This window comes from Rhinatrema bivittatum, chromosome 1, assembly GCF_901001135.1.
Source record: "Rhinatrema bivittatum chromosome 1, aRhiBiv1.1, whole genome shotgun sequence".
NCBI classification, from domain to species: domain Eukaryota; kingdom Metazoa; phylum Chordata; class Amphibia; order Gymnophiona; family Rhinatrematidae; genus Rhinatrema; species Rhinatrema bivittatum.
In genome coordinates, this window is record NC_042615.1 from 572197853 (window position 1) to 572210569 (window position 12717).

The 12717-nt window shown below is 42.0% G+C and overlaps 1 protein-coding gene across 9 annotated transcripts in view; it reads right to left on the reverse strand.

Moving 5' to 3' along the window:
* Positions 1-12717, reverse strand: part of CDC14B (cell division cycle 14B) — a 283418-nt gene that overhangs the window by 14687 nt on the left and 256014 nt on the right. For 2 of the 9 annotated variants that reach the window (XM_029617856.1, XM_029617877.1), the window contains exon 14: positions 9606-9719. The exons of 4 other annotated variants lie outside the window; for them this stretch is intronic. Coding sequence is in view for 2 of the 5 variants with exons in the window: in XM_029617836.1 (XP_029473696.1) it covers positions 9580-9719 (140 nt within the window). In the remaining 3 variants the exon portion in view is untranslated. Of the gene's footprint in view, positions 1-9579; positions 9819-12717 lie in introns of those variants that run through there. 3 more of the 9 variants (XR_003858911.1, XM_029617836.1, XM_029617868.1) reach the window with 3 other exon arrangements.

Here is a 12717-nt window from a genome sequence, read left to right on the forward strand (position 1 = left end):
TTGCAACTTATCTTACCCAAGTATAGATTATATTCATATATGGAGAGTAAGAATTTTACGTAATTTTTTTTCCCAAATACACAACTTGCTAGTGGCAGTGCAAGGGTGCAGATGATTTGTGTTGTACTCAAACTAATTATGATCCAGGACATCAATTTGCTAGCATTTCTGCATTGTGACCTCAAAGAGAAATCACAATAAGGGTCTGAGAACATAAGACACTAATTTTTGCAGTACATTTTGTGATTATCAGTTCCAAGGAGCATGCTACAGTTACTATGACAGTAATCCTCTCTTAATAGTGGTACATACAGTGGTATAAAAATAGAACAGTAGAATATCATCGCAGAGAGTGTCTTCTTACAGACTTAAAAGATCTCACACAGTCTGTTCACTTGCTCCAATGCTTCATAAATCTTAGGTTGTGTGTGTAACAAGTAAAAGTTTGCATAAAAATTAGTGATAAATTTCAGGGTGGGCATACTGTTTCAACAATTCACCCTTTGGACTGCTAAAGTGACTTCTCCAAAGAAATACTTTTTGATACATGATACATATACCCCCCTGTGGAACCTAAAGATAACGTGTTCATTCAAAGGCTTAATCTGGTGATGGTAAATATGCTGGGGGATGAGCAATCTCTTGAAAAACAAATCCACTCCATGGCACAAAAAACAAACAAAAAAAACCCACCACAAACAGTCCAACCTGGAATTAGTTGCCTACACATCCCTGATGGAAATAGGAGCCTTGAAAATACATACAAGATTAGTAAATAAGATTCTTCACTACTCTCGATGTAAAAATGAAAACAATTCTTCACATCTGGCAAAGCAGTAAAAGTCTCTAAGTTCTTGTCCTAAGAAACTGATAAATATTTTCTACACTGCATAAACTACTTCTGCAGAAAGATCTGGGAATGTACAATCCATCGCCAAGTTATCAACTGAAAGGTGATGGCCCCCAACCTGCTATACAGACATTGTTATGTAAGGATTCTGGATTTAATAGTTCCCATTTTTTGTACAACTTTTCATTGTTACATAGACACATCAGGTGGACATGCAATTTTTGGCAAACAGTTTTATACCGGAAAAACTGCGGTTCATGACCACTGAAAAATCTCGAATCATCATACAGTGTTTTCTTCTTTTGTATTAATTATGGAGAGTAAAGGTTTCTTCAAAGATGATAAAATGGCTAGCAGTTTCGAATGTGAATTCAGTGAATTGGGTCAGCTGCACAGTGTGCTTGGGGTGCACACAAAACTAAAGAAAATCTATATAGCAGTTTGATCTCTATGCAAAGCAGTGTCAAAAGCGATGATTGCATCATAACAGACTGGGCACCCCCAACTGTTTTGGATCTCACAGCACAAAACACATAAGAACCACCCATGCTTACTCTGGCAAACTTTTCATGAGGCTTTATGATTTTATTGCAAATCTGACTCGCAGAATTGAAAACTGACTTACCACAAAATACCCAGTTAAAAATGTAGCACACTACATACTGTTCTTTTGTCACTTATGGGCATGTTTTGTGGTCTGCACAGAAATTTACAACGCCTGATGATGAAAGCCCATTTCATCTCTACTTTCTAACACAGCTCTATTCTTTCGTTAGATTTACCCTACTAATTTATAACCAAGTATACATGATACGCTGGAAATACCATGCACAAGAACACATACCAAAAGAATCCTACATTTTGGCAACTACTTTTTTCCATTTTTCTGCAAAATGTTTGCATTACATATCTATTCAATTACTCTCCACTTTAAAATGAAAATAAAGATCTCAGCCCCTCATGACCCATCTGGTTCTCTTAAGAGATCCAAAACTCAATACAAACATTCCTTGCTTGCACCAGAAAACTCCTCAGTGATGGCAGTGAGAAGAGCTTATCTTGAACCAGAAATCACCGAACAAAATTTACATAACCTAATCTAGCATTCAGCCCATAGAACAAAATCAAAATAGACAAAGTCTGTGTCCATGGGGTCAAACCAGAACAGGAAATCCATCATGCAGCTGCTTTAGTTAAGCTTAAGTACTACAGTGACCCACCCTAAACTGAAAAATAAGGAAATGGCTTCCATCAGAACTACTTGCAATCCAAGCATCAACACGAGACCAGTACTTTGTTCACTATCTCCTTTCCTCCAAAAGCTGTGCATGCTGTTTCAAGGGCTCTCCCAGCCCAAACACCAGACATCAGAGTTGGAAACAGAGCTAAGTTGATATCCCTTTTCTCCAAAGGATTCATGTCCTAATATATAGGTAACATCATCCGACAGAGACCGGGTAAAGAGCTGAGATTCTACAGCTCTAAAATACTCTGAGGATTTGCAGATTATTATGCATCAGTGTCCACAAGTGGCCTCTCCCAGTTTTTTTTCCTCTACGCAGAGTCCAATGGACATTTTGTGGGGCTCTCTGTTTTTTCTTTTCTTCAGAGGCTTTCTTCAATTCATTTTGTTTTCTATCCTCGATTTAGATCTTTTCTTCTCAAGTCAGGTTTTTTGCATGGTGAATATGAAACTAGAACCTGTATTTCGCTTATTCTCTGTGCCAAGGTGATTGCCGCGAGAAGCAACACTTATTAGATATTCATACATCTGCTAATCAGTCTTGTGAATTAATTTGTTAGATTTTGACAACATAATTTCTTAAAACATTCTGTAGAAAACTGAGGAAACTTTTCTAAAGTCAAGATAAATCAGATTATCTGCAAGTTGGGTTTTTTTTTTTAGTCTACTAGTGTCTTTATGCTTGTTTATCGGGAAGTGGGTAGAAGTGGGAAAACTCATGACATCAACTGTTCACAGATCGATAATTTGAATGATACCTTTGTCCTTTTAATACTTATTCTAATGCTTTTTTGAAGGTCCTGTGAAAAGATTTGGCAACTGTTTCTAAATTAGCGAACATTTTTTTTCAGAGGGTTACTTGCCAGGCCACCTTAAAGTGGCTTCTCTCCATCTGATTTAAAAGTCTAGTCTAGTCTAGACTCCAGTGATTTTGGGAATTATCGCCGTATTTTGGCTCTCTGTTTTATCAAAAACAGAGAATGTCATTTTAAGTCAACTTCAATTTTTATTAATGCTCATGATATTCTTGATTTTAAATTTGGTTTCTGCCCTGGTTATAACAGACTTTACCTTCTAGCTAGTTGTGATTTATTTAGATAGGGATCTGCTAGAAGGCGATATTTTTTTCGTGCTACTTTACATTTTCTCTGTATCTGACACCCTAAAATCATTCATTTTTGTTAAGTAGGCTGTGTAATTTGGGTATATCATCTGTAGTTTTGTCTTGGCCTTCCTCCTTTCTCCAGGATAGTTTTCAGTGAGTTACTCTAGAGAAATCAACATCCTCCCTTTTTGGTTTAAGGACATTTTATCCCTAGGATTTGGCATTGTCAGCAACCCTCTAATATTTACATTTTCCCAATATGTTGAGTACTTGCCAATTTGGGGATAGGTTATAGACTTAATGTTGACATCCAATTCTATATTCCAGTCGAGAAATTGTAACTGATGCATTAACTAGGTTAATAAACTCTCTCAGTGCTATTAAGAGCTGGATGTTCTCCAATCATCTAGACTTTAATGCTCAAACAGATTATTTTACTTGCTGTTTCCTCATTTTAGATATTCTTTATAGGTCGATTTTAAAAGCATTACTCATGCAAAAATGCCCATATGCATGCCTATGTGGTCTGCGTGTGAGCAATGCGGATTTTAAAAAGCCAAAGTATGTGCATATAAACCCATGTGTGCATCAAAGGGCGGAAAAGGGGCATGGAATGGGCGTTCTGAAGCAGGGCCAGTTACATGCAGAACTCCGGATTTTAAAACCAGAGACTATGGTTAGAGTCTGCTTCTCTATCCGCGTAACTTTGCTGCTGCTCCAGATAAGGAGCAAGTCTGAAGATCTCAAGTTTTAGGACTTACAGGACAAGGTGAAGGGTCTTTGTCAACTGCAGGATGAAGAACATAAGAACATAAGACTTGCCGTACTGGGTCAGACTATCAAGCCCAGTATCTTGTTTAACAGTGGCCAAGCCAGGTCACAAGTACCTGGCAAGATCCCAAAGGGTAGATAGATTCCAAGTTATTTATCCAAGAACAGGCAGTGAATTTCTGAAACTCTACCTTAATAATGGTTAATGGACTTTTCCTTCAGGAACTTGTCCAAACTTTTTTTTTTTTTTTTTAAATACAGCTACACTAATAGCTTTTACCACATCCTCTGGTAAAAGAATTCCAGAGCTTAATTATCATTGAGTAAAAAAATATTTCCTCTTATTAGTTTTAAATGTATTACCTAGTAACTTCATTGTGTCCCCTGGTCTTTGTAGTTTTCAAAAGAGTAAACAACTGATTAAAGTTTACTTGTTCCATTCCACTCATTTTATAGACCTCTATCATATCTCCCCTCAGCCGTCTCTTCTCCAAGCTGAAGAGTCTTAATTCTCTTTAGCCTTTCTTCACAGGGGAATTGCTCCATCCCCTTTATCATCTTGGTCGCCTCTTCTCTGTACCTTTTCTAATTCTACTATATCTTTCTTGAGATGTGGTGACCAGAACTGCACAAAATACTCAAGATGAAGTCGTGCCATGGAGTGATACAGAGGCATTATGATATTCCCTGTTTTATTCTCCATTCCTTTCCTAATAATTTCTAGCATTCTATTTGCTTTCTTGGCTGCTGCTGTACACTGAGCAGAAGATTTCAATGTATTTTCAACGATAATATCTACATCCTTTTCCTGAGTGGTGATTCCTAATGTGGAACCTTGCATTATATGTAGTTATAATTTGGGTTACTCTTCCCTAAATGCATCACTTTATGCTTGTCCACATTACATTTCATTTCCATGCCCAGTCTCCCAGTTTTGCAATAAACCACCAGAGGAGGTCCTAGGCTTTTCCTGCATCTGCTGCTGGATCTTCGGTTGATGCCATTCTGTAGTGGGTAGCTGCTACTTATGAACACTGGAAGGAGCTCAATGACATTGAAAAGGACATCTCTGGAAGAAGGGATGTTTGTAGGACAAGAACTGCTGGCAGGCTTGCCCCTATTGTTGCAGAAGTTGACTGCAGGGTAGGCTGATGCTCCTTAAATCAGACCCACCATCTCCTGTACCTTATTGCCAAACAATTTATCCTTACAGGGCACATCTGCAAGATGGTCATGCACATCTTTATGAAAGCCACTCACTCACAACCACACAAGCCTTTAAGATCCTATGGAAAAGGACAAAGTCATGTCTGTGGTGTCAAAATGCTTCATATGTAGATCAGATGTTTCTTACATTACTCCACATTTTCCTTCACTTGATAGAAGTCTGCCTATCCTGTGTCTGATAAGTCTGTCAAAGGCTTCAGTTTTTGCATGCATTCGTACATATACTGCACCATGCATATCTGATGAGCTGCAATCCAAGGACTCAGCATTGATCCTTAGAAGACCATTTCTCCAAACGCACCCCCTTTGGATCCTTCCTAGGTGGTGTGTGAGAGTAATCACAGAGTGCGCTTTGCATGCTTCAATGCAGACTCCACTATTAGAGAGGTGCAGCAGCTAGACTACTCCAAAGCTTGGGATGGCCTAACTCCTATACTCAGGATCAAGTTTCAGGCAACCAGAAGATGAAGTCAGGGTTTGCCATATCTTCATCTTCATGTTTTTGAGGAGCCTATGTACAAGAATAGGTGCAAGGGCTGCTGGAGGCTGAAGAATCTGAAGTTGTCCAAAGACATTATTCTTTGGTCTTGCTCCTTCCTGTTATTGACATACATCCAAGAAACATGAGTAGCAGAGATCTTCTGGAGGAAAGGTATCCTGAGGCAAATCTGGTAGGGGATATGAAGAAATCCACAAGGAATCCTTCTCCCCTGATCCACTGGGGTATGCTGAGCCATGACTCAACTATGTTGATTGTGTCAGAGGAAAGGACCTCTGTTGGTCTGAGGAAGAAATATCTGGCAGGATCTCAGAATGAACTGAGTCTCTCTCTTCCTTGTGTAATCCATGTATGAACTTCTTCTGGGGGGTGGGGGAGTGAGGAGCCCCACTATGTAGAAAATTTTTTTCCATCTTGCACAGGAGAGGTTCCAACCACCCTCTCTAGTTTTGAGGATTCATGGCAGAAAAGAAATTCTTCACCAGCTCTTGCAACTGGGCTCCCAGAGGCTGGAGGGATCCTTTGAGCTGGAATTGGAGGACAGTCATCCTTTTCAGAAGCCCAGACTGGTTTATCCTCACTAAAAGTTGATGATGTTTATAGCACTGAGCAGGATCTCAGGGCTGCACTGGTAGCTTTAGAAGTGGCCAGCTCGGAAGTGGTCCCCACCAGTTGTGTCAACACCTTTTGTTGGCTAGTGCTAAAGCTGACTGGCAGTGCCAGTGAAACTTCCTTCTGTGCCGCAGCATACTTATGCACCAAAACACTCTGACAAGGAAGCAGACTTAGGAGTTTAGTTTATCTGTTCTTCATTATCCATAAAATCATTTTCAAAGTGTTTTATATATTAAAAAAAATCATAAAATTATAGAAAAAATACAAATACTAGTGCTATTCTAACTATAAATAACAACATATATTAAAATACTAATATATAGCCTAACATAAATCATCATATATATTACAATAACCATAATAGGTGCCCCAAAGCTGAAGAGATGGATGGCACTGGATCCGGGTAGAACAAATGACTTGGCACCATGGGGATCTTCCATGCCATGAATGATGGCACCTATGCTAAGGAGGCAACCTCCTCTCTCAAGGTCTAAGATGGCTCCACACTTGAGGAACCCCAGGCTCCTTCAATGCCAAGGAAAACAGCCCCTGAGGGGCTTTACAATGCCTTTAATCTTCTGCGTCATGCTTAACCTCTGACCTGTGCCGAGTCAGGAACTGGCATCACGAGGTGGAGAGCCTTCCCTGATTTGTAGGGAAGAAGAATCCCGCCTCAACTTCTTATGCTATGAATAGACATCTCACTCTGAGAGGAATGGTGGCTCTGCTGCTCCACCTCACATTGTGGCTTCAGGCCCTTATCCAATGGACTCTTCTATGGGGCTTCTCTTTTCTTGGTACAATATTGTTGCACATTGGGAGACATCCTAACACAACTGTAACGGTCGAGGTATCATGATCCAGGCCCATGCAGCGATAGCAAACAATGTTTATCTGTGTTAGACATCTGGCACTCACAGATGTAGGCCTTAAAACTGCTGACCTGAGTTTTCTTGGATATGGGGCTTTTCCTTTTTTTTTTTTTTTGATAGAACTAAACATTCTGTTGAGGGGCTGCTGAGGCATTGGCAAAAACAAGAGATATGCAAGTGAGGCAAAAATCAGGCCAAGCAATGACCCTAGCAAAATCTTAGAGTCTGGAAATAACATCTGTGCAGTAACTAAAACAGAGGAGCTCACAAGGCTACATGCACGTGTGGGAACTCCCATGTAAGCTCAGTAAAACCTTTAGTACGCTGAGAGCTGGGTCTGTGTCTGTGCTGTCCCATGATGTCACCCACACGTTATGACTGATTCGTGCCTGCTTGTCAACGGAGAATGGTGCGATATGCTTAGTACACCTCACATAACTAAGCAAAACATGTGTCTTTGCTGTTATAAAAGCAGCTAACAGGGTTTAAAAAATGGCACAAACCCTTACCACAATATTCCTGATAAAGTGTGGATAGCCTGCTTTATGTATGCCATAATGATTAATTGATCAAAACAGCACCTGCATGGTTGGGAAGTTTCCCAGTCAAGATTACTAGTCTCAGCTGAGCCTGCACTACCACCTCAGTTCACAGAACTCCCCAGAGACGTGAGCAGGACATTTGAAAACCGAGGTAATGGATCCTTTCTCCTGCTTTTGCTGTTTTTTTTTGTTTTAAAGAAAGGCAAAAAAACCTCCCGGATGAGAGCAGGAACGGTCCTGGCTACAGGGGGAGAAGGCTAAAGCCTTCACTGCTGAGACTCTCTCGGCCTGCAACCACTATTGAATCTTTTTTTAGTCCATGCCAATCAAAGCTACCGGACTGAGGGCAATCTATTGAGGAAGGGACCACATGGTATCACCTCAGGAGGCAAGCGGTGCTATATAGATGTCTTGTCTGTCCATTAACTCCTTTTAATTCCTCCTCCTTTCTTTTTAGTCACAGGCAATCCCCCAAAAGGAAATGCATATCCACCATCTGCTGGAGATGGAGAATACTGGCCAGCTGATATCGAGGTAGGACAATACGGCCATCACATCAGTTTTATCTCCATCTTCACCTGCTGGCAGAGGTGCCTTACCCACTCGTTGGGTTGACCTACCTGAATGCTAAGGAATTTTCAATCAGTTACAGCAGCTGATATATTACAGTTTCTCCAGCTTAAATTTTTTCTCTCGTGCACTCTCTATATAATATCTATAGAAAACGAGCGCAAGAAAAAGTTTAAGCAGGTAACAAGTTACTTAGTTTATTCCTTTTCTGTCATATCAGAAACCAATCCAGACCATAGGTATTACCTATCCAGCACATTTTCTTATGCTCAACTTTTACAGAATTATGAGTATTTTTCTTTTATAGCAATCTAGTAGCTGTATTGGTTAAGGAAAAACAATTATTTGTAGGCTGTGAAGGGACATGTTTGTGGTCTTGAAAGCTTATGTGCTTAATCAGCTTTGGGTTAGGCATATGGCGAGTCTAATATTTCTATTTACCTCCACCAACATTATTTTATTCTGAGATTTAAGAGACCTCTTTTCTCCATTAACCTAATTATTGAAAACAGTAAAACTATCCCCCCAGTCTTCGTCATAAGAAATAAACTAACAAACTCTAACATAGCTGCAATATTGCCATCAGCTATGCAAAAATTTGATCTGTTAGGACAGCACCATAGCTAACCTTCAGGAGAACAGATTAGGAAATAAAATGTCTGAACTAGTATGTAATAAGTCAAGAAACATTGCCCAAAATACCAATCTTCCTTTCATGCTTATAGAGAAAAAAATGTTCCAAGGACACTCAAAATAAGCAAGTATAAGGTACTCAAAAATATTCCCAAACACTTCCCTTACAGTCATTTGTCCCATAAACTTCATTTTATAGATTTTTAAATTGCACACAGAAACATGTTTCAAATTCCAAAGAGAAAAATGGGTTCCTGCTTATATTTTGTTTACTCAATACAGATCCATATTTTGAGATAATCTGTTTGAAGAGTAATTCAGATTCAAACACATTTCTTCACATGACTCAGCATTCAAACAACTTTCTTTCTGAAATTTAAAATGAAGGTGGTTTTATGTGCAATTAAAAATTTATAATATGAATTTTCTGGGACAAATAGGGGAAGTGTTTGGCAATATCTTTGAGTACCTTACATTTGTTTGTATTCTTGTCCCAAAACACTTTTTTCTATAACTACAAAGGCAAGATTGCTATTTCATGTGCTGTTGCTTGACTTATTGTCGGTTCACCCTTGGTTGTAGACTTATTTTGGCGATTTGCTATATATAGATATATATATATATAATAGTTATGTTTAGCTCTAAATCTCACCTCTTCTTCTTGTCTTGCTCCTTTTCCCCTTCTCAAATTTCCTCTTCTGATGCCCTCCTACTGTTTTTCTCTTCAGGCCACTTCCTCTTCTTCTACTGTCTGCTTGCTCTGAGTAATGCAGCAATGGCCTCTGAACAGTCCTGCGATCCAACGGCACGTGTCACAACTTGAAAAACACGGTGGGCAGTCAGTGAACACTCCAGGATGCCGCCAGGACTGTTCTGGGACCTACCATGCAACTTTAGAAATGGGAGTTGCACAACAGGTCAAAAATATGTATAACTACAGCATAATGCATATCTTTCTCAACAACCTATTATCAGAAAGAAACTAATTAAAGAGAGGAATAATGCTGAGTCAAATCTACAGTACTGAAAGGCAGCTTCACAGTAAGGAATACCCTTACTGTGTGCCACTTATGGGAGGCATTTATCTACATACAAGTACAAAAGGAGTAATTTCTGGTATAGCAGAGTTGCTTACCTGTAACAGGTGTTCTAGGACAGCAGGGTATTAGTCCTCACACATGGGTGACATCATCAGATGAAGCTCGGCACGGAAAACTTTTGTCAGTTTCTAGAACTTTGACTGGCACACTGAGAATGCCCAGCATACCACTATCTGCGTGGCCATACAGTGACCCCCTTCATTCTCGTTACAGAGAATTACAAAAATAAAATAACTTAAAATGAAACCAGACTCTGCAGGGTGGCGGGCGGGTTTCATGAGGTCTAACATCCTGCTGTCCTAGGAGAACATCTGTTACAGGTAAGTAACTCTGCTTTCTCCTAGGATAAGCAGGATGGTAGTCCTCACACATCGGTGAATACCTAGCTGCAGGCTGTTTCCGAACGGACAGGACCAACAGACACCAAACAGGTGCCAACGGGCACAAGAACCTAGGTGTTGTTGCTAACAGAGGAAAACAGCCTGAACCTGAAAACAGGGCCCTAGGCAGGAGAGTTGGGTTTAGACCTGAAAAAGGTTACGGGGGACAGACTGGCCGAAACTACTATCTTGTCGGCCATCTCTGTCCAGGCAGTAAGTGAATGACGAACATTTGCAGAGAAATCCACGTTGCAGCTCTGCAGATCTCCGTCTCAGGGACCACTCTCAAGTGGGCCACTGAAGTTTCATTGGCCCTTACAGAGTGTGCCTTAACACGGCCCCAAGCTGCAGCCCGCTTGCATGTAGAAGAGATGCAGTCTGCCAGCCAGGCAGACAGGGTGTACTTGGTTACAGCAACTCCCATTCTGTTATCATCAAATGAGATGAAGAGTTGTATGGCCTGCCTATGCCCTGCCGTTCTCTCAAAGTAGAATGCTAAGGCCCTCTTACAATCCAGGCCCGTTCACCTGCTTGCGAATGAGGTATGGTAAAGAAGGTGGGTAGGACAATAGACTGGTTCAGATGGAAGTCCAATACTATCTTAGGCAAGAACTTAGGGTGAGTATGGAGACCCACCCTATCATGGGAGAACTTTGTATAAGGTGGGTATGTCACCAATGCTTGAAGGTCACTGACCCGACGCGCTGAAGTGACCACAACTAAGAATATGACCTTCCAGGTCAAATATTTCAGGTTACATGTGCGCAAAGGCTCGAAAGGATTCTTCATGGGGCGAACCAAGCCAACATTAAGGTCCCAGGAGACAGGTGGAGGACGCAGACGGGGCTTTAGATAAGGCAGAACACACACGCAATGTCCCACCAAGGGTTGTACGGAGACGGGCATACCATTCACCTCATGATAAGCCTTAATGGCGCTGAGATGCACTCTGAGTGAGTTTGTCTTTAAACTAGCTTCCGACAGGTGCAACAGGTAGTCCAAGAGCTTCGGGGTGGAGCAGGTGAACAGGTCTATCCCTGTGCTGCTCACACCAGACAGTAAACCTCTTCCACTTCAGGCTATATGACTTCCTAGTTGACGGTTTCTTGGAGGCAACCAGAACCCGAGATCCATCATTAGGTCAATGCCAAGGGCTGCAATACTGGCCTTTCAACATCCAGGTCGTTAGAGACAGCGACCTGAAGTTGGGATGGTGCAGCCTGCTCTGATCTTGTGTGACTAAGTTTGGGGAGGTCCCTAGACTGATCAGGTTCTAGACAGAGAGGTCCTGCAGGAGCGGGAACCAAACCTGCTACGGCCAATAGGGGGCTATGAGGAGAATGGTTCCCCCGTCCTGCCGGAGCTTCAGGAGCGTCATCACCAACAGGAGCAGAGGATACGCATACAGAAGCCCCTTGCACCAATAGCAGGCAAAGGCATCCAAGGATGGTTAGCCCTCCTCCCCATAAAGGGTGCAAAAAGACTCCACCTTGTTGTTGCAGGGAGAAGTGAACAGACCCACGTCAGGGATGCCTCAGCGACAGAAGATCAGAGACCACTTGTGGGGTCAAAAAGCTCGACAGACAATCCGCCACTATGTTCTCCGTCCCCTCCAGGTACACTGCTTGGAGTGATACACTCTAAGACAGGCACAGGACCAAATCTGAACTGCCTCTTGGCACAGGAGGAATGACCCCATGCCTCCCTGTTTGTTGATGTACGACATCACCACCCGATTGCCGGTCTGGATTAGATCGCCGGAGCTCTAGGAAGTTGATTTAGTACACAGCTTCCTGAGCCGCCCACAGGCCGTGGGTGCAGAGCTTCTCCACATGGACACCCCTACCTCAGTGTGGATGCATTGGTGGTGAAAACAACATGGAAGAAGGGAGATTGGAAAAGGATCCCTTGCTCCAAATTAGTCAGGTCCTCCCACCAGGACAAGGAGGTCTGGAGCGGTGGCATTACACATACGTGCATTGAGGTCTTGGGAGGCTTGCTGCCACTGGTACCGCAAGGTCCACTGTGCCCTGCGTATGCACAGACGGGCATAAGGTGTGACATGGATCGTGGCCGCTCTATGACCCAGAAGGTGAAGCATGAACAGGTGGTGACCCGCTGGCTCCAGCACACCGAGCCCGCCAAAGCCGCCAGGGTAAGCGCCCAGTCATGCGGCAGATATGCTTTGGCCTCCGTCATGTCCAGGCGAGTGCAGATGAAGTTCAGGCACATCGACAGGTTCAGATGGGACTTTGCATAGTTGATGACAAACCAGAGAGCTTCCAACACCTGAATGGTCAAATGGAAAGA